General features: G+C 40.2%; 1 protein-coding gene across 1 annotated transcript in view; it reads left to right on the plus strand.

Moving 5' to 3' along the window:
* The window catches only part of necab3 (N-terminal EF-hand calcium binding protein 3), a 44,643-nt gene extending 26,623 nt beyond the window's left edge, over nt 1–18,020 (plus strand). Inside the window, exons 8-13 of the mRNA XM_080890727.1 lie at nt 1,062–1,141; nt 6,701–6,754; nt 11,772–11,884; nt 12,251–12,328; nt 12,882–12,973; nt 16,991–18,020. Coding sequence (XP_080746853.1) covers nt 1,062–1,141; nt 6,701–6,754; nt 11,772–11,884; nt 12,251–12,328; nt 12,882–12,973; nt 16,991–17,019 — 446 coding nt within the window. The 3' untranslated portion in view covers nt 17,020–18,020. The remainder of the gene's footprint in view (nt 1–1,061; nt 1,142–6,700; nt 6,755–11,771; nt 11,885–12,250; nt 12,329–12,881; nt 12,974–16,990) is intronic.
* The last annotated feature ends 9,757 nt before the right edge of the window (nt 18,021–27,777 follow it).

Raw genomic sequence — 27,777 nt, forward strand, 5'->3', positions numbered from 1 at the left:
ATGATCCGCTGTGACGACCACTAATGGGAGCAGCCCCAAAAAGAAGATAATTTGCTACAGATTATTTTCTAATAAACTTGCACAGTAGTTGGAATTTCAGTATTATGACTGATTCAATATAAAGATTTTTCATCACAATACCAAAACACAGAGTGATGTGTTTTAATACTTTTTCGGGGCGGAGGATGGAATATATTGGCAAACGCTGCAAACGGGGTTTAACTGTAACACATTTGTCATCAGGCTGAATTTATGCATATTCACAGGATTTGGAAAAAACAACATCTTGGAAAATATTGTTGTTTTTTTCTTTAATATCTGCTACATGCTGTAAATACATCAAGGTTATCTTGAAATCTGCTAACTCTGCCAGAGTACAGTAATTTAGCAACAGTATAAATGTTATAGTTTTTACAAAAGTTTAACAATAAAGAGGTGCACTTTGTATCGTTTGTACCTGAGGTACATTGTGCTCTGTGTTGTAGAAAAGTATTATCCTCATTACTGCTGTTTGTGTTATGCATAATAAGTGCAGACAGTGAGTATTCCCTCAAGTTTTCACCGACCATGATACTATTAACAAATTCTAGAGGTAAACGCTTTAGGTTTGCCCTCATTTGTTTCTTATTCACTATTATTGATAGACTAAACTTGTGATTCTGAAATGACAGAATGAGATTTAAAATCAGTTTTCAATACTCTGTTTTCAGATACAGTATTTTCAATGTCAGGGGTGTATTATGCCTTCTTTCAAATGTTCTTGCATCCTGAATCCTTCATCCTTTTGAATTTCAATTCAATTTTATATAATTCAATTTTATTTATGAGGTGACAAATTTACAACAACCTTGCCTCAAGGTGCTTTATTTTTGCTTTGACAAGATGTCTTTGTCCTATAGGAATGAAAGGCTTGAACACAGAAAGAATGTTGAATTCTCTATTCTAACCCAATTTTATAGTACAAACAGACCATCCAAATCTGTTTTGATAAATATGTTACTGTATGTAGCTATGCACTTACTCAAAAACCAATCTGATGATTTAGCACTGTGTTTTTCCAGGTGTCAACATGGAAGATGGAGAGAACTGGTGTTCTCAGATCAATAGGCTGCAGCAACTTTTGGATAAACTGGAGTGTCAGGTAGGAGAACTTTCCTTATGTAGGCTATATTTTAGAGTGGACAGCAAAACACTTTTCAAACTTTGAAGTATGTTATTTGCTCCCACAGTGACTAGTTCTAGTTCTTTGCTAAAATCTCAGTAACACAAACTTGAGTTTCTACAATTCTGTGCAATGGATCTTTTGAGCATTTTAATGATTTTCTGCCCTCATGGTTTTCTGCCCTTAAACTATAAGTCTGTATAGCCACAGTCATGTCATTTACTTGTTTAATAACTGTTATTTTAAATCCTCAAATTTGCATTTTCCATTTTAATGAGCTGGATGTGATCACATGGTCAATAAGACTGTAAGGTAACTTGGTTTGCAAGAAAACATTTTAGGAATTCTGTTCATAAAAATGTCTGCACAGCTAACAATAGTTTTATCAGGTTTGATTAAAGCACCACCAGCAACACAGTACAGAGGTCCATTTCAGGAAGTCAGAGAGACCCTGACAACCGCCAGTCACACAAGAAGAACATGTATTCCTTGACCAGTTAGCAAAAGCCTCTTAGTAATTGCTTCATTGCTGCAGTTACTTGTAATTACCATGAAAGATGCCAATTTGGCTGCAAGCACTCACCAACTTCTCTCCGAGTGGGAGTGGAACTGTTAAAGTGTGACTCAAACCAGAAATGAAGACAGTTTGCCTTTAAAGAACAGTTGCACCTTTTGAAATGTGGTTGGCTACAACTCTGTGATCTAAGGAGATCCCAGATATAGAACTGGAAAAAGCTTCTCACATGAGAGGCGAAACGTCTTTGTGAAACTTCCAAATCCAATCGCTTTCCTTTCCAAGCTCTTTAGATTACCATGACCTGGATGACTGAGGACCTACACATACCTACAGCTGTGTGCCACAGCTTTTATTTTGAAGGTGAACCTTCTCTGTTTCCGGTCTGCATCACAATTTGCTAGTTTTGCTAATTAGTTAACATGTAAACTACAGATGACCGTGGCAAACTGTAGTCACAAGGAAGTTTTTGGTGCAGCACCTTATATATCACCTAGCAACAGCCACCAACCTCCAGAAACCATTCACCAACTGGTCAATTTTCCCTTGAGGCCAGTGGTTGTATCGAGTCTATTATAAATTTCTCTCAAGCAGTCATAGCTAACATGGTGGACAATATGCAAATAATGGCACACAAGAAAGTGAATATATCATACATAAAAATATACCGGTGCTATTGTTTCCCTAGGTTTAATAAAGACCAAGGAACGAGACTGTAAGGTACACAGTGATCTGTACTGGACAACAAAATTGAAGAGAAAAACAAAGAACTGTGATACACATAGTCTAAACAGTGAAGTGTAGGAGACAGGCAGCATGCATGTAGATAATACCACCATAATAAGTATTTTACTGTCCAAATAATCTCTATAGTTATTTATATTCATTACAAAGTCTTTTAACTTGGACAGCAGCTTATAATTGTTTTAAAAATTACTGTACAAAACAATAACACTTTGTTAGTTATGACAATATATTGATTCTCTGAAGGTTAAACAAATAAGACTAAAACGCCTTCATACTGTGCTATGCTGGTCTTGGTGTTCACCGACAGAAGAAATGAATGCATAACCTTCCTGTGAATACAAATATGGAGCAATCATCAGCACTGAATCCATTAACTTTGTTGAACCGGTAATGGAATTAACCAAGAAATAAAATAATATATCAGACAATAAAGCCCTTCCCACTCCTTTTTTTCTGAACATGTTTTATACTAAACAACCGGTGATGAATTATGCAGAGAATGTACAAAATAGAAATCCCTAATGCATTCCTTTTTCAAACATAATTTTGCTTCGAGCCACAGAATATTAGCCCTTATAATGAGAAATAAAACGGCTCTTTAGATTTGTGGTTGTCTCTGTAGCATCATCTATAAAATACTCACAGGACTTTAAAGCCAACATGAAAAACATTATCCAGCCAATGACGTGGAGATCCAGCTTTTTAAAATAAAACCACTCAAATAGATCCTCTAGAAAAGAGTAGAATTCTTGAAGCAGAATTCATTGAACAGAATCATATGAACAGCAAAACAGTACATCACAGTATACAGAACAGAACACATAGCAAAGCAAGTAAAGAAAACCACAGAGTACAAAGACACAGACAGAATAAGGTGGAGGGAGGCATATCTGACCCTTCTTTTATAGGTGACCATAACCCCTCCTCCTGTTGCTGGGTAACTTTTCACTTATTTGGTTTTAAGTTTAAACTATTTGTATTTTCCCAATTTTACAAATATCAATTTAATATGTTTGTCAGTGTTTTTCAACAATCCATATATGTCGATCTTACATATATTTGTTCTCTTTTTGATCGTCAGGACTTGTCTTACATAACTTTCTGGGTTTTCTTCCCAGACCTTTATCATCTATCATTTCAATTAGTCCTTTTGACAGTTTTATGGCCAAAGTGAATTCCAAAAACAACACGTCGAGTGCCAGGTTCAAGGCAGCTGTACACGGTATAGGTATATAGTAGGGGTGCAACAATACTCGTATCGATATTGAACCGTTCGATACAGTGCTTTCGGTTCGGTACGCATATGTATCGAACAATACAAAATTTGTAATTTATTTTATCAACTTTCCTTCTGACGATGCTGTCTGTGTTGAGCGCTCAGTGAATCTGCGTTCGACTACTCCGCCTAGGTTGCACTGTCGAGCGCAGATCCACTGAGCGTTCAACACAGACAGCATAGTCAGAAGGAAGAGCGCAGGGCAAGCTAGCGAGACAGAAGTTAAGCTCTCCTTGCAACATGGCAAATTGAACCTCCCCCACCCTCATTCAGATCTGGCGTTTGGAATTATTTTGGTTTTCATGTGACGTATGACCCTGAAGGTAAGCGAGTCATGGACTAAAGTAAAACAGTATGTTGGATGTGCCACGCAATGCTCAATTACATGGGTGGGAACTAGTGTGTTAGCGCAGTTAGCTCGTTAACGTGTTGGCCGTCTAGCCCGTCTAGCCCCACGCACAGGCGATCAAGGGTAGCTCGTTAACGGAGATTTGCCGTGTTGTGGCGTTAACATCATTTCAACGAGATTAACGCTGACAGCACTAGTGGGAACACAACGAATATGACTGCACATTTACGCCGACATCATCCTAGTGCAAAGACAAGTGGAAGCAGACAAAAACAACAACAAGCATGCTACAAACTTTACCCGAGTCATTTAGACAGCCGTTAGCACATGATTCTCCTTATGGGGACCTGATATGTTTAATATTGTGGCGAGCTCAGACAAGGAGGAGACGGAGGTGTCGTTTGGTCTTGCTTCCCGTGAGCTAGCCAGGGAGCACAGCCGTTTATTGACATCTGCAGAAGAACACTGCCGCTAGCTAACTGCTCAGCGCGGCAACCGCACAGCAACAACAACAACAACACACAGGGTGCCCTCTGACCCCGGAAGGACACACCGTCGCAGCGAGAGGGCGTCACCCGTCACTATGGCAAGCATAAACAAAACATAACTGTACAAACAGAACCCCGAACAGCCCTGACCCGCTACATAGCCCCCATCTAAGGGGTCAGTCGTCCCCGACGACCCCATTACCCCACACAAATGCCCAGGTGCCTTCTTTTGGCGCAGCGCGGCAACCGCACAGCAACAACAACAACACACAGGGCGCCCATGTGGAAATGTACATACAATCAATATCAGACTCCACCAACAAAAAGGCTCTCAAAACAATATATGTATGTGAAATTTTGTGTGTATTCCTATAATTGTTACCTTTTTCTTTTACCCTTGGCTTTTTGTGTTCATGTTCTGTTGTTTTGTATACTTCATCTGTTCGTATGTTGTATACTCATTGTTTGTTAAATAAAGTTAAAAAAACAACAACACACAGGGCGCCCTCTGACCCCGGAAGGACACACCGTCGCAGCGAGAGGGCGTCACCCATCACTATGGCAACATAAACAAAACATAACTGTACAAACAGAACCCCGAACAGCCCTGACCCGCTACAATATGCTGCTGAGAATATAGCCCAGAAGAAGTGTATAGTATTGCTTTTATTTTGGAAAGAGCCATTTCTCTGTATTAAACTCTCTTTTCCAAAGATGAGTGATTCCTCAATCAGATATTAATTTTTTTAATTACTTTTGTTTCAGCAACATTAAATTTAAAAACTGTACTTTTGAGTTAAAATATATATTTATAAGTTTAATAAATGACAAATTAAAAAGGCATGAACATTTTTTTTGTATTGAAAAAATATCGAACCGTGACACCAAAGTATCGAACCGAACCGTGAATTTTGTGTATCGTTGCACCCCTAGTATATGGGTATATACAAGTATAAATGATTTCAGATTATACATATCATCAAAGAAATCCACAACAACTAGACCATTTAATATTGTTTTTTTTATCAGTATGCAACCAGGTGCAAAAAAACAGTCCAAACATGGAGTATATTTTCAATCAGAAATGTTTCATCTCTGAATTGTTGATTATGATGTTTATTGTACATTTTTATATATTCATTGTGTGTGTGATCAAAAAGAAAATGGTTAGACTCGCAAGATAAAATACTGCTTTTCTAAATGGAATTCTACAATCTTTGTCTGTCAAACACAAAGTCACATCGCTCTCATCATGTGACCCATTCTCACTACATCATCCCAAACCCTTTTTCACGCTCTACTGCCTCATCTTATGCTCCATCTCCTTTCTTCTGTCTGTTCTTTTGTTTATTAACTCCTGCTTTTCACAGTTTCTAATGTTCATCCTTTCACTTGGACCATTTTTGTCTCCTCAGTTTTGTCAACTCAGAGAGACTCAGAGAGCAATATCAAAGCAATTCATAACCTGCAGGATGTACTGAGTGCAATATCCATCCCCACACCTCAGTGCTGCCAGCATCACACACTTCTTCTGTCCATCTCCCTCATATTCACTGCTCTCTCAAATGCAGCAGAATGAGTTTGTGCTTCAAAGGTTATGTTTTATGTGTTCATAAATGTGCACACACAAGAACCATAACCTTTATCACAGAGAGCTTGTTGTTCTTTTTCATTTATTATATTTTATTATCAATAACATAATACTCTCATAGACTACATTCATCACTAGGATATGGTTCCAAAAATTGAAAGTGATAGATTTTCTATTCTCTACTTGTTACCTTTATTACCCTGTTTTGGACAAGTAGCTATTGTGAAAGATTGTGACAAATTACATAAAACCAAAGAAAAATCAGATCGTGCACTGTGGAAAAAAAATAAATGTATCCTATTTATCAGTTCTTAGACACCTGTGCAAATAAATGTGTAAATTAGGTTATTCGGTGTGTTTTTGTTCATTTTATAACTTCTGCATTGTTATATAATTAAAAACTATAACAGTATAATTAAAAATGCCAAAGTAACCTTTAGGAATTTATTGTAAATGCAATATGGGAGTTTAGCTTTGTTTCAAGTATCACTCTGATTTTTTTTTTAAGTTAAACTGATCTTTGATACTGAGAGACATTAACTTCTTCTCTTATCTGTTACCTTCTTCTTTCAGAGTCCCAAGTTGGAGCCACTTAAGGAGGACACACTGGCCAGTACATACAAGTCTGTAAGTCAGCACTGAAGCAGAATTTTTGTATTTTTCTTGTGACCTTCTTATAGGCTGGCACAGGACTTCAAGGTGAAGTTTCACGTTTTTGTCACTAAAAAAACACACAAACAATAAACAAAACAGTTTGCATACTGTTTATGGCCACAAATTCTGAAATATGATATTTTTGTGGCTGAAGCCACTGCAGCTTTACAGGACGACTCTGTCTATACTAACAGTATCTTGATTGACCTTTGCTCATTAAAACAGCTCTAGTTGAATAGCAAATATTTTTTCTCATATGTGCATTACTCAACATAAACACAATACATGGATATACAGAATTGGATCATTTTCTTGTTTTTTTTTTCTCTATCTCATCTCATCAAGTTTATAACACTACAATAATTGCTACCAGTCATTCAAATTAATCCTGTATTTTGTTTTCAGAATCAGAATGGGTTTATTGCCAGATGTTGAGGTTTACAACATTAGGAAATTGCTGCGGTGCTTCAGTGCAGACAATAAGAATTAAAGTGCTATGTAGAAAGAAAGATATGTGCATGAGATATACATGAGATATATACATGAGAATAAGAATTATGAGTGCTACGTAGAAAGATATATACATGAGTGCAGGTGGTGATCAGTGCCAAACATGAAATGATGCAGTGACACAGCGTAGGGTCATGTGTTAGTAGCGGGAACAGTCATGTGGTTATTGTTCATGTGTCCAACAGCAGAGGGGAAGAAACTGTTCTTGTGGCGAGAGGTTCTGGTGCGAATGGACCGGAGCCTCCTGCCTGAGGGGAGCAGTCAAACAGACTGTGTCCAGGGTGAGAAGGGTCAGCTGAGATCCGGGCTGCACGCCGCAGTGTCCTGGAGGTGTACAGGTCCTGCAGAGATGGGAGTCTGCAGCCAATCACCTTCTCAGCAGAGCGCACAACACGCTGCAGTCTCTGTTTGTCCCTGATAGTGGCTCCAGCGTACCACACGGTGATGGAGGAGGTGAGGATGGACTCGATGATTGCAGTGTAGAATTGCATCATCGTCCGTGTTGGCAGGTTGAATTTCTTCAGCTGCCTCAGGAAGTACATCCTCTGCTGGGCTTTCTTGATGACGGAGGTGATGGTGGGCTCCCACTTCAGGTCCTGGGTGATGGTGGTACCCAGGAAGCGGAATGAGTCCACAGAGGTGATGGGGGTGTCAGTCAGGATGATGGGGGGGAGTGGGGCTGTGTGCTTCCTGAAGTCCACAATAATCTCCACTGTCTTCTGGGCATTCAGCACCAGGTTGTTGTGGCTGCACCAAGACACCAGACGTTCAACCTCCCTCCTGTAGGCAGACTCGTCCCCGTCCGAGATGAGCCCAATAACGGTGGTGTCATCTGCAAACTTGATTATCTTGACAGACTGGTGGGTGGAGGTGCAGCAGTTGGTGTACAGGGAGAAGAGCAGAGGAGAAAGAACACAGCCCTGAGGGGAGCCGGTGCTGATGGTCCGGGAGTCCGAGACATTCTTTCCCAGCCTCACGTGCTGCTTCCTGTCCGTCAGGAAGTCAGTGATCCACCGGCAGATGGGATCAGGCACATTCATCTGGGAAAGCTTGCCTCGGAGATGGTCTGGAAGGATGGTGTTGAAGGCAGAGCTGAAGTCCACAAACAGGATCCTGGCGTAGGTTCCTGGGGAGTCCAGATGCTGCAGGATGAAGTGTAGGGCCATGTTGATGGCGTCGTCTACAGACCTGTTGGCTCTATATGCAAACTGCAGGGGGTCCAGGAGGGGGGCCGTGAGGGTCTTGAGATGGGAGAGAACTAGGCGCTCAAATGACTTCATGACCACAGATGTCAGAGCCACGGGTCTGTAGTCATTTAGTCCAGTGATCCTAGGTTTCTTGGGGACAGGGATTATGGTAGAGGACTTGAAGCAGGCAGGCACGTGACATGCCTGCAGTGAGGAGTTGAAGATGCCAGAAAACACTGGGGCCAGCTCGTTTGCACAGTGTCTGAGGGTGGCAGGAGACACACCGTCTGGGCCGGGAGCTTTCCGAGCATTCAGACTCCTAAATCGCTTCCTCACATCTGCTTCATGAATATGAAGAGTTGTGGTGGGAGGAGGTGGTGTGAAATCCTCTTTTGTGTGGGGTGAGGGGGCGGGTGTTGCAGGTGAACAGTTTGAAGGTGGTGATGGCTCTATGGAGGGGGGAGAGGTGGGGGAATGAGTGTCCAAAGTGCCTCTATTGTTGGGGTCGTTGGAGGTGTGAAGGCTGCCTGATGGCTCGTCAAAACGGCAGTAGAAGTCGTTTAGGGTGTTGGCTAAGAGCAAGTCATCAGTGGAGTGGGGGGTTTTAGGCTTGTAGTTTGTAATATTCCTAAAACCTTTCCACACAGAGGCCGAGTCATTCTCTGAGATCTGCTGCTGCATCTTCTCAGAGTGCTGATGTTTGGCAATGTCCACTTCTTTAGTGAACCTGTACTTGGCCTCTCTGTAGCAGTCCCTGTCTCCGCTTCTGAACGCCTTACTCTTTTCCAGCCACAGCTTTTTGAGTTTAGGAGTAAACCAGGGTTTGTCATTGTTATAACTCACCCTGGTGCGTGATGGCACAATGCTGTCCTCACAGAAGTGGATATAGGAGGTGACAGTGTCCGTAAACTCGTCCAAGCTGTTAGAAGCAGCCTTCATTGTGTCCCAGTCTGTAGACTCCAAACACGTGCGAAGCTCCTCCACAGCCTCGTTGCTCCACAGTTTTTTAGTCCTCACGACAGGTTTGGAGAGCTTCAGCCTCTGTCTGTACGGGGGGATTAGGTGGATCATGACGTGGTCAGAAAGTCCGAGTGAAGCGCGGGGCACCGCGCGATAGGCCCCGCTGATCGTACTGTAACAGTGGTCCAATGTCCTCTCCTCTCTGGTCGGGCATTTAATATGCTGCTTATATTTTGGAAGCTCATGGCTCAGATTGGCTTTGTTAAAGTCCCCAAGAGCAATGATGAGAGAGTCCGGGAATGTCCGCTCCGTGTGGAGAATCTGCTCCGCGAGTGCGCACTGAGCTGCCTGCGCATCTGCGTCTGGCGGGATGTAAACAGCGGCCAGGATGAATGAAGCAAACTCCCGCGGAGAATAAAACGGTTTGCAGTGAATAAAAAGATATTCCAGAGAGGGAGAGCAGTGCTGAGCAATCACTGTTACATCTGTGCACCAGCCACTATTGATGTAGAAGCAGACACCTCCACCTTTGGTTTTACCGGAGAGAGCGGCCTGCCGGTCCGCGCGCAGCAGATGAAAGCCCTCCAGCTTGAGCGCGCAGTCCGGGATGTCCTCACTGAGCCACGACTCCGTAAAACATAAGACACAGGAGGAGGCAAAGTCTTTGTTCATGCTTCTCATCAGGGCCAGTTCGTCTATCTTATTCCAGAGTGAGCGTACATTAGAAAGGAAGATCCCAGGAAGGGCCGTTCTCAGTCCGCGTTTCCTCAAACGCACGAGTACGCCGGCTCGCTTACCTCTCTTTTGACGTTTTGTGTATTTGATAAAATGTTATACAGGAAAAAATTTTAAAAGGCAAGTTGTGATGCTTTGTTTTCTCAACACTTTCTCATTGAATCAAGAATAAGAGAGAGTCATTTCTAAATTGTCTGATTTGAAAAGGTAACATCTGAACAACATCTGTTGTAAGATGTATAATTGGCAGATTGTCTCCTTTTTGACTTCTTTTAGTGTTGGAGTTTAGATCTTCTGCTTGTAACAAGTTCAAAGAGTCTTAGTCATTAGTCCTAAATCACAAAAGTTTGTCACCCATGTTTTGTAAAACAGATTTTTTTTAGTGTGTTAACTCTTAGAGCTGAATATAATTTTTCACCTGACAATGTAGAGCATTTTTTGCTCTCTGGAACGATGAAAAAATGCAGTAATCGCATTTGGTAGAAAATAATACAGTGAAATTACTTTACAAGGATTCTGTATGCGTCATCCGCTTTTAAATATTACGAGCACTGTAACTTATATAATAGGCAATACCATCCACCTCCATCTGACTCGGGTAGTGACAAAAAAAACTCCATTGACTGGATGCACATTACATTTCAAATCAAGATATGTCTCAGTGTACATTCATACATTTTATTGAGCTGTAGGATGGACTCACCGTAACTTCAAATTGCTGGGAGAGAAAAGTGGAGAGGATGTTGATTCAGTGCACTGGCAGACCAAATGGTAAACATGGCCTGAGTTCAAGCCCAGAATGATTTGCTGCCATTTGCAGGATTGTTCCCAGGTACATCAATCTCTAAGGAACAAAAATGATTTTTTGTCTTTTTTCTCCTTTCTTATTGAAAGTCGATAGACTGCCATGGAAAGCATTTAAGAAACTTGAGATATGTTTTCAGAATAAAAAGCCTTCAGCTATTGTCGTCAGTATATAAAGAAAGTGGCAAAGTACTGAGAAAATCAAAACTGAGGAGTCATGGCAACATAGGTATTGTAGCCCAGCTCTAGTATCAGTATTCTGTAATCACTTTCTGGTATTTTAAATTGTGAAATGTCTATGAATTTCATTAAAACCAGGATTTCGGTAACATTCACAATCACAACCAAATCTACTGAAGTGAGAGTAATGCTAAGTGAAATAACACTTATCTATTTGAATTTATTTGTCATCTGATGTGATGGATGGTGATATCAGTACATATTTGCTCTGAAAGTATCCATCTTGATGCCATCTATCCTCATGCCTGCATTGACTTTTAATTTTTGTAACCAAATGTATCACATACTGCATAACCTAAACCCCATATCCAAATGCTAACCTACCCTTAACCTGATATAAATGTCTCCTCTAACAATCTATTGTGAACCCCAACGCTAAGTCCTAAGCAAAGAGCTGACCACTTTAAACAAATGTCATCATCCTAAACGTGCAAATCTCAAAAAGATCCTCACAAAGACAGACATACAAGGGCACAAACACACAGAGTGAGATCTTTGGTCATTTAATCTCTTTTTTTTATCCCTTTCTCTGTCTGATGTCTTATTGCCAACAGAATATCCTGCTGGTTCAGAGGCAGATGTCAGTGACTGATGTCAATCTGGACAATTTCCAGAAAGTTCTAAAGAGCTACATTGACGCCACCTCAGCTCACTCTGACAACCTGCAGTGAGTGTCTTGCTAGTTTCCAGGAAAAGCAATGCATGTTTGAATCAAAGCATGGGACTCTGCTGCTGTGAAAACTCCTGGAGCAATTGCCAGTATACGTGGTCCATAACTGTGAGCAGCATAATACAAATTACATCTAAAGTAATAACGATTTACTGGTTCAAAAAGTGACTATATCGCTCACATAACTAAAACAACACTTTGGAACTTGGTTTTGATGTTGTGCTTTTGTCTTGCCTAATTTTAATGACATCCCTCAAAAGATTCAAAGTTTTCATGTACTTTATCCCTGCTGAGTGCAAACTCTGTTTCACTTTGTATCCTCTTCTTGCCCCACTCTACTTTTCTTCTCGATCTTGCTGTCAGTGTGTCCGTTCAGAAGCTCCCAGGAAAGTCGTGTTATATAATGCATGAGTTCTGGCAAGACCGCCTCTCCTGGATGAGGTCAGTATGGTGTGTTTGTGTGTGCATGCGTGTGCGTTTGTGTGTTAGATATTGGCAGACGGTTTGGCACTCTTAACTTTTTGATGGAAATGTTCCCCACCACTGAAGATGAGCAGATGGCCGAGCTCTCAGTTCGCATACTCAAACACAGACGCACAGACGCACTAAAACATACACACACACAAGAAAGCAGCTTAAATGCTTTAAAGGGTATCTGTGCTGCACACATATCAATGAATATATTAATTTATCAGTTGGAACATTGCAAGAAAAAAATCCAAAAGACTTTTGGTAATAAGGGATTTTTTTCTGAGCACATATAACTTTGTACGTGCTCATATTTATTCAGTTTTTGAAACCTTTAAAACATGATGTCGCAGAGAAAATCAATAAACTGTTGTTTTATTTGCTGCTAATATGTACATGATGTACAAGATTTTTTTTTTAAAATTATATTTTAAATAATATCAAGTTTGCTACGATGTATTTCAACAAAATCAACAGCTGATTGACACACAGGTCTGTTTTGTTCTGTTGTTGTCTGTGTCCACAGCTATCTTCAGTCTAACAGCAGTAAAGACTTCCAACGCTGCATTATTGATATGTTGGAGGATGCTGAAGTAGTATCCACTATGTTGCTCCCAGGTTTGTATATGTGTGACTGGGAGAGCAGGATTTGTAGTGTATGTGAAACTAAAATGATACTATTCTAGAAAATCTGCAATCTCTGCTTAATGTGCAATCAGTGCATGAAAAATGTGGCCAAACCTCCAAAATTGTGAAAATATTTGTATGAAAGCCACATATATTTATGCTGTCAGTTTAAATCTGATTTATATGTGTGCTTGTACCTAGAAAAATACCCTGAAGATATTTATAGTCTACATACATCAAGATATGTTTGAGCTGCTTGATGATGATGTCCATTTATGACTCATAAGTCCATTTTTGGCATCGAAGCAGATGCATTTTAGACTTTTTCCAACTGAGAGAGTGCTAGCTGCTCTTGCTTTTCTTTATATCCATTTGCTCACTGGTTCTATGATCTGTCATTCTTCTGATGATTTCATGGCAGTTGTTTGGCCAGGTTACTCAAACAGTTTCCCTATTTCCCCTTTTTTTTAGTGATTTCTTTAGAAAAATAACCTGCCTGGATATGAGAAATGTAAATCATATATTGTGCTCCTAGTATTGCTGAATTTATTTGCATATAGCGACCAATTACAAGTAATTGTGGACATTGATTGTGCAACACCATTGATCACTAGGACACAATTTTCAGGGAGGCAGGACCTGATGGGAGTCTTTAAACAGCTGCAGGCCAGCTTGGACAGACTGCTATCACTTTCAGAGAGATTGGCTTAGAAATAATTTACAATTGCCTCCAGAGTGCACGCTGCAGGCAATCTGTGTTAGTCTGCACCAACAACACACCTAGGATGAGTCTCTTTGCACTTGGGGACTCATCTCAACTGGTTGTATTCTTGTTATATTCATATATAAAAGCGAGGTTGCTGAGCTTCTATGTCAATTTGCAGTTCAGTTGTTGTCCTGCAGCAGCTATGTCAATGTTTGTGAAGGAGGTTATAGCTAGACTCTGAATCTAAATAGTTAATATTAATTGATGTTTAATGTGGATTTATGTGTATGTAGAAGGCAACAAATAAGCAGCAGACAGCAACATATATGTGATTTTTTTTATTAACCATTTCAAAGGCCAGTGTGATTGGAGCTTAATAGTGTTTGGAGTAATGGAGCCTTTTCCCTCAAAACTCAAATAGTTGCTACTGGTGTTGTGTTTATCAGAAGTGAACCTACATTTTATTTATGATTTTCACTGTGCTAGCGCTACTGTTGTGCGCAAACAGACGATACTAACTAATAAAAATATTTTTTCGAGGTGCACATACTAGATAACTATTCACCTCTGTATCTGGTATCCCTGTAACTAGTACTGTAGTCATTTAACATTAGCTGAAAGTAAGTTTAGTTACTGTGTTAATCACTCTAAAGGTGTTTACTAAGTTAATACATTAGGTTTAGATGTGTTAAGGTGCACTAAAGTGTGAAACTATGCATATGTGAGCACATTCATAATTCCAGGCAATAATTCATTTACAGTGCAAAATAATGGATTGAATAATGGAAAATAATGGATTTCTCTAACTAGCCTAAAGGAGATACAAACACTAGATAACATGTTTGCAAGTCACAGAAATCAGGGTAAGGTAAGTGCGAGATATATATGGGTGACCGTGGTTCAGGGGGCTGGGAAGCTCATCTTGTAACTGAAAGATTGCTGGTTCGATCCCCAGCTCTGTGTTGTGTCTTTGGGCAAGACACTTCGGCTACCGGTGAAGTGCCGATGGCACGATATGGCAGCCTCACTTCTGTCAGTCTGCCCCAGGACAGCTGTGGCTACAACTGTAGCTTACCTCCACCAGTGTGTGAGAGTGAATAAATAGTGGAATTGTGAAGCGCTATATAAATGCAATCCATTATTATCATACGCCTGTTTTCTTTCAGACACATGCATAAATATTTTTTAAAAAGTCAATTATGAACACATTTAGAAAAGCGATTTTCTGTGTGACGCACATATTTACTTTGTTCGTCATCACATCGCTGACTCCTCAACACATGGAAAAGTCCAGCAGAGGCTGCAGTGGGTCTCATCTCATTTCTCTCATCTTCACATTTGAATAACTAGCTACAGGAAACAAATAAAAATTCTTCAGAAGCCATCAAGCCAATGCTGTTAATATTTATTTTTGCCTCTTAGCTCCATTGCAGTGCTGATTTAACTGTGTGGGATGTATGGGTTGTGCTTGTTACTAGGTTACCGTACACAGTTGTTTACATCCACATCTCTGACTGGTATGTCACGTAAGCTTGCTGACTATTATAGGCATACGGTACTGATCAAATATCTTGAGCCACCCCTCATTTCTTTGAATTTTTCTAGGAAAAAGAAAAGTAGGTTCAGCGGTTTATTGAAATGTGCAAATGTACATGGAAATACCAAACATGAGGGAAAAACAGAGTGATTCTAACAAGCTTAAAAGTCAGTATTTGGTATAAAGTGTGTGAACTCTCTTAGGTAAGCTTTCTGGCAATGTCTTAAAGTAGTCTTCAGGAACAGTTCGCCAGACTTCTAGAAGGACATTCAAAGCTCTTTTTTGCATGTGGGCTGCCTTTTGTTCTGCTCTCTGTCAAGATGATTTCACGCTGCTTCAATAATGTTGAGGTCCAGGCTCTGGGGAGGTCTGTCAATGAGTCCTAGCGTTCCATTGTGTGTTTTTCAGGTATTATTTAATTGGATTGTCAGTAAGTTTATGATCACTGTCATGTTAAAAAATTTCTTAAGGACATGATGTTCAGTAACTGTTCATCTGCTGTAGATATTTTCTCTTTTTTTTTAGGCCTGCCACTTTTTCTTCTGCACACCATGTTGAGATATGCCAGCTTTTTGGCTAAAGCTCGTTGGGAATCTCCTATTGGTGCAAAAGTATTATTTTATGCCTCTCAAACTGTGTGATGATTTTTAGGTTAGTGTTAAGAAAAAAAAACACTCCTCTGTAAATGGTAAAAGAACTGGACTGAAAATGAGTGAAAAAAGCAGCCAATGTCCAAAGAAAAACTTTCAACGACCTTCAGAGAGCCTGAAGAACTGTAGCTCAAGACCAGTTTTAAAATGACACTGCTCGGAAGCATGGGTTCGAATTTAAGGTTCACAACCGTAAAGAAACTGTTGTGGCCCCTGAGTCAGTTGTCATGGGGAAGGAGGTAGAGTACACATCTATAGGTTGTTAGGGCAACCTGGTGGGTAAGCATCACAGGGGGCTTAAGCTCCCCGTAGCTGGTGAATTTGAACCCAGGGCCTTCCTGCTTTGAGGTGACAGTACAAATACTGTGTTATGCCTTGAGGCTAGAGCAGAGGTTTGGAAACAGGTAAAATCCTTTACACTGAAAATGGTTCAGATGAAGAGAAGTAAGAGGCCATTGGGAAATGTGTCTTCACACGTTAGCAATAAGATTGTATTTAATACGTGTATAACTGCACTTTATTAAACTCTTTTACTTAACTTTTCTTTACTGTTGTTTCATTACTTTTGAGAAAAAGAAATTGTTTCATATGTAACTCTATGCGAAGAGGTGCGTTTGGGTTAAGAAAAGTATTTTTATTCAAGTAGCTGTTAGCTGCTTCTAAGGTGTTGGTTGCTGGGGGATTCTTGTGAGGGCAGATGGCAATGATAAGAGGAAGAGAGAGGATAGTTTATAAAATGTAAGAAGAGGAGGAAGGGATCGACCTAGGAATCAATAAAGTTAAAAATATATAAAACAAAACAATCTGCTGACCCTAAAAGCTGTTTTTTTTTCTCTGCACTTTTCTTTCTTCTTCTTTTTCTTTGGTCAGTTGTCTGAAAGCCAGACTTTATTGATTTACAACTAGGTATCTATTTACATCTTAAGTAGTTATAGACTTAAAAGCTCACCAGGTGAAACATAAAATCAGTGGACAGTTTGAAACAGCAACACAGCCTTTGCGCACACACAAAAATTGGAGTAGACTGTTTGATTGTTGAACACTGTTGACCTTTCATTGTATATCATTTTGGTGTGAGTTGGCCAAACTTTCTCGATTTATGTGTGTTTCTCCAGCTTCCTGGTGGATTATGACTAACAACTAGCAACTAAATCCAGAATGTCACATCTACTGCCTACACTGTCACACGGACAAAGGCACGCTGGCGCATCAACCCACCCACCCACATGTACTCTTGCACGCATACAAACACACAAACACACACACACACATACAGAACATTTCAAAAGACATCCACGTGTTTGAAATCAACAGGAGACCGAGACAGTGGCGTCATCCAGCATTCTCCAGCAGCATCTTTTCATGTTCCTGTCTTGGACTGCTCATTATTGTGCCGCTTTATGAAAAGGGATAGTTGCACACACTAGCTACTATTGACCTGAAAGTAACTGATTCTCTGCAACGCAAAACCCGTTCTATGAATTTTCTCCCCCTTGTCTCAATTGTGGTATGGCCTCCCTTTTTTTGCAGTGTTTGTCTGATATTATGCCAATGGATGGAAACCAAAAAGACACTAATGTAGGCTACTAGAGCACACGCAAATTGGAATGAGATTACAATACCAGTAGGGTTTTGTGTATTTTGATGAGTTGTTTACTGTTGAGTACAATTGATAAGGATGAAAAAGCGGAGAGGATGAGGAGATGAAAGGTTACTGTAGCCTAAACATGCATGTTGATGTGGCCGCATCCTGGCTGTACATGCTGTATTATAGTGTAGCAGTGTATTTTTTTTTTTTCATTTTGCTATCCTACTATTATGTGCACAGAATGCCAAAAATGCTATTAAAATGACCACACCTGCCCTGACATTTCTCTATTGCTAGATACAGTGTACTAGTGGTCTGCTATTAGTTGCAGTGCATCTCTTCAGTCTGAGACACATTATCAGTCTCAAATGTAAAAATATCTTAAAACATGCATATTTAAAATAAATAATACTTTGTGAGAAGATTTCATTGTATCACTAAGTTATAAAAGAAAAAAATGTATTTAATGCATCATGTATTTATTTTGATGATGGTGGAGTTTATACCATCTGTACATATAGAAATTACATATATTCATATTTATGTTGTGCTTTGGTTTGGCAATGTACACAGCTAAATGACTGAAAAGCAACTTTAATAAAAATGAAAGATAACAACTGCTTTTTTTCATTAATTCTCAAATGGCTGGATCATAGATCTGCAGAGGAAAGAGGGGGGGGGAAATGTAAGTGCCAGACCAAAAATAAATAAGCAAAAACAATATGAAAGGTCTTTAAACTGGCTTAACAGTGGAAAGAAGCCTATAGGGAATATATTGAACAAGCTAAAGAGCAGTATGTATATATATCCATCAGGAGTTGATGTTGGCTGAAAGAGTGGAAAAAATGAGTGAAAAATGACTACATGAACTTTCATGACATTGATTTCTGATGATGTGGTATTTTAGGTTCACCAGCTTATAGCAGCCAGCAAGATGACAAGAACACAACACACGCTGACATGTTAGCAAACTTATTGAACACACAAAACTTTGCTTACTCTAAAGAAAAGGTCAGTGGCTTAATTGGCTAAGAAATTCTCTGTGATTGTGTCTGTGTCTGAATTGATTGCAGACAACAGATAGGGATACAGTGGGGCAAAAAAGTATTTAGTCAGCCACCGATTGTGCAAGTTCCCCCACCTAAAATGATGACAGAGGTTAGTAATTTGCACCAGAGGTACACTTCAACTGTGAGAGACAGAATGTGAAAAAAAATCCATGAATCCACATAGTAGGATTTGTAAAGAATTTATTCGTAAATCAGGGTGGAAAATAAGTATTTGGTCAATAACAAAAATACAACTCAATACTTTGTAACATAACCTTTGTTGGCAGTAACAGAGGTCAAACGTTTACTATAGGTCTTTACCAGGTTTGCAAACACAGTAGCTGGTATTTTGGCCCATTCCTCCATGCAGATCTTCTCGAGAGCAGTGATGTTTTGGGGCTGTCGCCGAGCAACACGGACTTTCAACTCCCGCCACAGATTTTCTATGGGGTTGAGGTCTGGAGACTGGCTAGGCCACTCCAGGACTTTCAAATGCTTCTTACGGAGCCACTCCTTTGTTGCCCGGGCGGTGTGTTTTGGATCATTGTCATGTTGGAAGACCCAGCCTCGTTTCATCTTCAAAGTTCTCACTGATGGAAGGAGGTTTTGGCTCAAAATCTCACGATACATGGCCCCATTCATTCTGTCCTTAACACGGATCAGTCGTCCTGTCCCATTGGCAGAAAAACAGCCCCATAGCATGATGTTTCCACCCCCATGCTTCACAGTAGGTATGGTGTTCTTGGGATGCAACTCAGTATTCTTCTTCCTCCAAACACGACGAGTTGAGTTTATACCACAAAGTTCTACTTTGGTTTCATCTGACCACATGACATTCTCCCAATCCTCTGCTGTATCATCCATGTGCTCTCTGGCAAACTTCAGACGGGCCTGGACATGCACTGGCTTCAGCAGCGGAACACGTCTGGCACTGCGGGATTTGATTCCCTGCCGTTGTAGTGTGTTACTGATGTTGACCTTTGTTACTTTGGTCCCAGCTCTCTGCAGGTCATTCACCAGGTCCCCCCGTGTGGTTCTGGGATCTTTGCTCACCGTTATCATGATCATTTTGACCCCACGGGATGAGATCTTGCGTGGAGTCCCAGATCGAGGGAGATTATCAGTGGTCTTGTATGTCTTCCATTTTCTGATGATTGCTCCCAAAGTTGATTTTTTTCACACCAAGCTGCTTGCCTATTGTAGATTCACTCTTCCCAGTCTGGTGCAGGTCTACAATACTTTTCCTGGTGTCCTTCGAAAGCTCTTTGGTCTTGGCCATGGCGGAGTTTGGAGTCTGACTGTTTGAGGCTGTGGACAGGTGTCTTTTATACAGACGATGAGTTCAAACAGGTGCCATTCATACAGGTAACGAGTGGGGGACAGAAAAGCTTCTTACAGAAGACGTTACAGGTCTGTGAGAGCCAGAGATTTTCCTTGTTTGAGGTGACCAAATACTTATTTTCCACCCTGATTTACAAATAAATTCTTTACAAATCCTACCATGTGAATTCATGGATTTTTTTTTTCACATTCTGTCTCTCACAGTTGAAGTGTACCTCTGGTGCAAATTACTGACCTCTGTCATCATTTTAGGTGGGGGAACTTGCACAATCGGTGGCTGACTAAATACTTTTTTGCCCCACTGTATGTCTGAACATAACTGGGGTGAATTCAAATAACCCATATGGTAATCTGACAAGAAGAGGGGCAAATTGTGAGGCTTACAAATAGGGAGCATCCAAACTTCTCCCTCTACCTCTGGCAATAATTTTACTATCAGTGTTCCCTGAACCGTGAACTTCCCGCAGTGATTTGAAATAAGGGCAGAACTTGAAATTTAAACTTGCCCGACCCGGTTCATCCAAACGTGAAACGTCTAAGCTACAAAATTCACTCCAGTGGTTTCCAACTACATGTGGTTGTAACTTCATCACAGCTTGCATCACACTGTGTTTAATCAAGGTGTGAACAGCAATGCACTTTTACATGTGAAAAATGGTCAAAGTATTTTAAATCTACACAGAACACACAGAAAGTTTAAAAGAAATGTAGTGTGTATGCTTCCTTTTCCTTTGTAATTAGATTATTATAAGCTCTAAATCAAAATCAAAGTCCAGAACCTTCCTTTCAGCCAGTGTCTTTTTACAACACAAATGTGTAACTGTGGAAAATGTTTGTGCCATACTTGTAAGTGAACACAAATGTGTTCAAAGGTTCCATGCATTGATTGCTGGGCTGTAATATTTGATTGCAAGACTGATGCTGGCAAACTGAAGCCCTATCTCATCCCAAGCCTCCTCTCAGGCAGGCTGTCTGCTGTTAAGGCAGAATGAATATGTAGGCTCAGAGGATACGCACCCCCACCCCCTATTCCACTTCAGCTTTTCAAAATGCTGAGGGGTGAGTGTCACCACTACATCCACTGTTATTATGGTAGCAACTAGCAAGCGAAGGGTGTGTTTTTAAAAATTGCTGTTATGACAGAAAACAAAGCAAGTTGATGTTTGAAGTGAAACATTTCCATCTTCCCAGTGTCAGCCCAAACAAAATACACGTTTTTTTACATATAGTGAAAGATAATCTGCAAATATTATTTTTTCCTTGTTTTAAATTCTCCCACAAAAACTGCAGCCTCTGTATGCATCTTTAATAGAACTGTTATAAAATGCTGTGCTGTATCTTTTCTTCAGGTGTTAAGAAAATGATATAGCATGGGCAAAGAGTAATTGGAATGACTGAAGTGGTACCAACGTATTTTATATTCATGGACTGCTGGCTTATCAGCTTATTTAACATTCTTTGATTCTGGTATCACTCAGTTCTCAGTAATTTCAAGTAAACTTTTTTCTGTGTTGTATTTATATGATGAAACTAGTCAGGGTAATTTTTATACTGGTAAAAAATAATTGAAATAAACACACACACACACACACACAACCCCGTTCAGCTATCTTAGTGAGGACCTTCATTGACATAATGGTTTCCCTAGCCCCTTACCCTAACCCTAACCATTAAAAATTAACGCCTAACCCTAACCCTTACCCTAACCATAACCTAATTGTAACCCTGACACTAAAACCGCATTTTGAGCCTCAAAAAGGCCTTCAAACTTGTGAGGACCGGTGTGTGTGTCCTCACAAGTGACTGTTGGTTCTCACAAGTATAGTAGAATGCAGATTTCGGTCCTCACAAAGATAGCGAGAGAGTGACACACACACACACACAGATCTTCCTAGCATGTTGTGGGTCTGCTCTGGGGCTTTTTCACCACCTCTTTCTAGGACAAGACACAAGACAAGCTCTCAGGAGGCATCCCGGTCACATACCCAAACCACCTCACTCTGGCTCCTCACCTCATGGCTGAGCGATAACCCAGAGGAAGCTCATTTACTGCTTGTATCAGTAGTCTTATGTTCTCGGCCACTGGCCAGAACTTGTGACCATCACTGAAAGTCAGAATGCAGATTGACATATAAATCGACAGCTTCAGTTTCAGCTCTTTGGTCAACACAGCAGACCATTACAGTGTTCACATTACTGCAAACAGCACCCATCTGTCAATCTCCTGTTCGACTCTCTCCTTATTCATGAACAAGGAAATATTTAAACTCTTCCACTTTGGGCAGCAATTCATCCTTTACCTGGACTGGGCACTCCACCCTTTTCCAGTTGAGAACTATTATCTTGGACTTGGAGGAGCTTATTCTCATCTGCGACAAAAACCACACACTCAGCTGCAAAACATCCCAGTACAAGCTGAAGGTCATGAATTGATGAAGCTAACTGCATGATCTCCAAAAAGCCGAGATGAAACCACCAAAGCCTCCTTCCTCTACCCAGTGACAGCACATAGAAATTCTATCCATAAATATTATGAAGAGAAGTTGTGACAAAATGCATCCTCCTCTGCCCAGTTTGACTTACTGCTGGCAATACAAACCAAGCTCTCACAGTACAAAGACCAGAAATGACCAAAAACAACTAAAGCTAACTGGACACAAAAGACAGCTACCAATTTGCCTTGTGCTATGCAAACAGCACCTTCCTGCCTGTTTCAGGAGTAACCTTTGATGAAAGGATATTCCAGCTGAGTACTGGGTAGTCAGCTGGGTGGAGTTTTCCTCACTCCTACAAGGGTCATAGCTGCTCAGATTAGAGCTTGGAACGTAACTTCAATAGCTCTCCTTTTCATGTGTGACATGACCAGGGCATGACCCAGCTATTTCAGGTACAATAGATTCAGCAACATCTCTGTCATTCTGGAATTCCAGTCTGGGAAGTTCCCTATCCAGATGATGAAGGCAGTGATGGTTTCTGGGTTTTTCTTCTTTAACATGACTGAAAAGGTCCCCCTTAGCCCCTGGATATTCTGTGTTAGTTTAATTGAAGACCCATGGCAAATATTAGATGTAGAAATAATTAACTTATTAATAAAAGTCAATACACTGAATTGGCCAAACTGATCACTATATGCAAGAGGTTTGATTTGTGCATTTTTTGAGGTTTATTAAAGATAGTATCCGCATTTCTTCTGCAGTCTTCAACAGAATATATCCAGCTCCTCTTTAACTCCTGCAGCACAAGAGAAATGAGTTCTGCTGATTCTTCACTGCACAGACAGTGGATGCAAAAATAGACAATAAATAAGGTAGGTCACCTTATTTATTGTCTATTTTTGAGGTACAGCAGGGATTGTCTATGCCATTTTTACAGACAATTGGGATTCTGTGCAAGCAGACGCAGTGGATGAGCAATGTATATACAGAAACCACAGGGGTATGTGTTATTCATTCAGAATACAACCCTTGAGCATCAGGGGATTTCTCCTTGCAGTCACACTACATATGCCAGCATGATACAGAAATAACATGAGCTCGGGAGTGCTTCTTTCATTTTAATAGGTTTTAGTTTATATATATTTCTGGTTTGAAATATTACTCACTGCAATGGTTTTAATAAACAAAAAGATGGACAGTGAGCTCTAACATATTTATGTACTCTATCATTTCTTTACTAAAGTACTAATTTCCTTTAATTAAATTCCAGGTTGTGAAACATGTTTCTCTTTGTGTTGAAAGGGACACCAATGAATAGCCAAAGTGAAATTTAAAACCTTGTACTGTTATTTTGAATCCGAAGAATGCTGCCGCCGCCTCTCTGTGCTCATCTCCTTCAGAGCAGCATAGAAAAAAGGGTCTTTTTATGCTCTTTCAGGCAGGTGCCCTTGGCTCTGATGTGTGCAAACACAGCTCATCACTTCAAAAAGCCAAGGGCTAGGGCTAAGGTGACCAAACGACATCTGTTGTCCCGTTTCATTGTTCTCTTTTCAGTCCCCCCTCCCCACCTATGTTACGTTCTTTTGCTGAAGGCAACACTCAAAAGGCACCTAAAGTCAAATCCTGTGCCACCTCTCTGTATTTTTCCCTTCTGGTTTATGGTGGATAGCAGAAAAGTTTAAACAATGTCAACGCAAAATAATAAAGGTACGACTGTCAGAAATTTTAAATATTGTCTGCCAATGTTTCTTCTCTTAGAAACCTGATCTCTAACAAGGAACCCAACCCCCCCCCCCCCCCCCCCCAATAAATAAATAAATAAATAAATAAAAATAAATAAATAAAAATAAACAGACAAGCAAAAGCTCTACATAAAAATAAAAATATTGTCTTCACAGATTTATACATCAATCATTGTACATTTGTTGTGTATGTCTGCCGCCTTGAGCTGTAACCTGCTCAGAAATACCTAGGCTTGGGGACAAAGTTGAAAATGCAGCAGCTGTTGTCCCATTTCATGCCTCAGTATCTCCATTTCTTTCGAGCTGGAGACTTGATTGTGTGGGAGGTAACGTGTTCAGAGGGCATCTTGCCTCTGAAATACTGAGTCACTTGTCCTCGTTGACTTAAAGACTCATACTCACTTGGGTTCTGCTATGAGTGGAATTTATTAGCCCATGCAGTTAGATTTACATAGATTAGGATATGAAGCTAAATTTCATGCAGCGGCTGATGCAGGTCAAGCACAGCACTAGCAAAGTACAAAAACGGGTTTCCGAGTAGATTACTGTAAAGCACTGCTGACCTTGAACAATACTAAGTGTTGATAATAGCGTGCTGTCAAAAACCATTAGCAAATTTTATCAAAGGGCAGACAGACTATGATGGAGGGAATGTGAGTTGTCTCTAAGGAAAGTTCTGAAAAAGATGATGAATCCTAAGTGACTTCTATTAATATGCCTCAGGCAAAAAGTTGGGACAGAAACCAGACACATAATTAAGCCAGTATCTCCCCACAAGCACTACAACAGTGTGGTGAGAGAGCCAAGAAGCAAGCTAACCACACACAGAGATGCCCCTCTATCCACAACAAAGACTGGCACATGTACACAAACAGTCTGACACTATCACTTTTTTTTTTTTTTTTTTTTTTTTTGGCCTGTCCCGTTTGGCTCTTTTGCATCAGAATTGTTGTCTAAAGGCAAAGAAAGATGCCCAACGGATTTACTTTACCAAATTGACCATCCCAGCCTTGCCGTAATGGTCCATTTGATTCACCTTTTATTGTTTATTTTATTTTCACTTACTGAATACGGGACAGACTTGACTGGGGGAAAGAAGGGGAGAAAGAAAGAGGGAAAGAGAAACAGCTGAGAAGAGGGACGGGGGAGAAGGGCAAAAGACAAAAACCAACAGAACGGGCAGAGAAAAAAAAATGCATATATCAATCACCTGGATCACCTGCTGAGAAAGAAAAAAGAAAGCAAGCAGAAGAGAACAAGAGTAATAGAATAAACAACATCACAATGATATATGGGAATATGACAGTAAATACTAAATGTTAAACATTATTGTGCAGCACATAAGATCAACAGAACACAGTGTGCTTTGAGGTAGGAGCCAAAAAGGGTGTAGTTTGTGGGTGTGATCACCCGTGTGTACACCTGTGAGCATGGACGCGCTTGTTTTTTGTTTTTTAAAAGGTTCCTTCATGTAATAATCTGCTAGAGGGTGTGGGGGGGCCACAGCCCCGTCCTCCAGGGCATGAAGCAGGTGTGGATGAGATCAAAACTCCAGACATCCAGAGGCCCCCAGAACACAAGAGACCAAGGAAGACCAACAGAGGGGCAGCTGCGCCACTGTCTGACACTATCACTACTGTGATTGCTTGCTGATTCTACTTTTTCTTCTAGCATACTTGTGCAAGAGCTAGAAACTCATGGAAAATTAGTCCAAAAATAACATTGGATATGCAAAACAGAACAAAAGAATAGTATTTACAGAAGCAGCAGAAACAGTTTCATGTCTAAATAGGGAGTGCTCCTACACAGTACACATAAACGTCTTTATTGATTCCCAGTTATACTGGGAATTAATATACTGAGCATCCTGTTACATGTAGAGATGAGGTAATGTTTAATTTTCCTTTCAACTAATGAGCAACAAAATCTCTTTATAATCATACTATTACTACTAATACTTAAAGTCAGTAGGACAAGGCAAACGAACAGAAATCCCTGCTTAGTGGAAGGTCAGCAGTTAAGAAGACTGTCTATATTGTGTGTTACGACCCGTCTAGGGCCAGGCCATAACATGAGCGAGGCACTCGCTTCCCCCCCAAGACCCAAGCAGTCACACGAAACAAATCCGTTAGATGTGAGGTGATTTATTTACAATGTGAATAAAGAGAACCAAAACGGGAGTGTCAACACTTCAGGGTGAGCCAAGGCCAAAACAATAAACAAAACAAACCTACACAAATCCCGCACCCCTGACCTTACCAAAACAAAGTCAAAAATAAAGACAGAGTCTGACCTCCTTAACTAACTCAAAACAGGAGAAAACGGGTGATCAAAAGAAACGGCAGCTCACCCCTACCCACTCCACTTCCACAACTTTCAAGCGTATACTGCAGCCAGCGGCTACCACAGGACTACTGCTGGGTGATGAGGAGAAACGCGAGGACCTCTACCGCTGTAGCACTCCAGCCTCCTTTTAATGGGCGGGTCCTCCAGCTGGATCCAATCACGCCGGGGCAGTATATCCACGCACCAATCGGAACAGGGCCCTGGCACAGCTAAATTAACATAGAAAAAACACAACACCTGCACAAACAAACACATGGACATACAAGTTCGTAACATGTGCCTATAATTTAGTTCTTGCAGCTACTTTGACAATAAGGATCATAGCATCAGTCAAGCGATTGCTTTAGATTTGAAATATATGATTTATATAATGTAAAAGTATACTTTTTTAGTTTACTTTTCAGTGTTCCTTGCAGCTACTCTGCTTATTAGCTGCTTTGCAAATAGTGAGTTTAGTTACAAGATGAGAGAGCAGTGACCAACTGACATTTTGTCTTCTAGGCCTTAAATATTATTTCCTAGTAATATGCAATATATCGAACAATATTTTGCATGTTTTTAGTAGTTTTTTTGATACTTTTGTAACAACTACAATTCTGCAATGGACTCATCCACATACCGAATCTTCTAAACCGAAATCAAGAGGCTTCACTATCAACATAGGGATTACACTGCCACCTTGTGGTAATGTGTGTTATTGCATCAATCTCAGTTTTCCTTTTTTTTTTTTTTAGAGTTGCATTTCTTTAAACGTGACAATGACAAAATCGTTGAATCACAATCTCCCGTGATCACTTTTTTTTCTACATTTGTTCTTCAGTAAAATCACTAGAATATTAATCGAATTCAAAGGTGGAAAACATTATACATAATACATGGCAGAACTTTAACTCAACCCACTTTAGAGTAGTCCGTTCTCACCAAGAGCTTACTTCATTACTTTGTACCTTCAGACTTCAAAGATGTGTCTTGCATTTTTAAACTGGACTCACTGAATGATTCAATAAAGAGACAAAGAGGATATAAAATTCACTGCCATGCAGCTTTTTGAAAGAACCTCAGAACTCCAGTTTAGCACTTTCATTACTGCTATTATTATCTATTATTTGACTAATTGTAGAAAAATACCTTATATCATGACCAAATAACTTATGTAGTCATATTTTATACATAGGAGCCGTTTTATTCACTACTACTCTCTAATATCGTACATTAACATTTGCAGCTGATTGTGATTATGTGAAAAAAGGAGAATTTCTTAATTCAGTGTCAACCGAGTATATATGACACCTCTATTAATAGACACATTTTACTTTATCGCATATTACCAGGAAGACCTTTTTTTTTTGCATATTTCTAAAAATGAGCACAAACATCAGGGAAACGCTTTGAAGTAACTCT

Source organism: Rhamphochromis sp. 'chilingali', assembly GCF_963969265.1.
Source record: "Rhamphochromis sp. 'chilingali' genome assembly, chromosome: 9".
NCBI classification, from domain to species: domain Eukaryota; kingdom Metazoa; phylum Chordata; class Actinopteri; order Cichliformes; family Cichlidae; genus Rhamphochromis; species Rhamphochromis sp. 'chilingali'.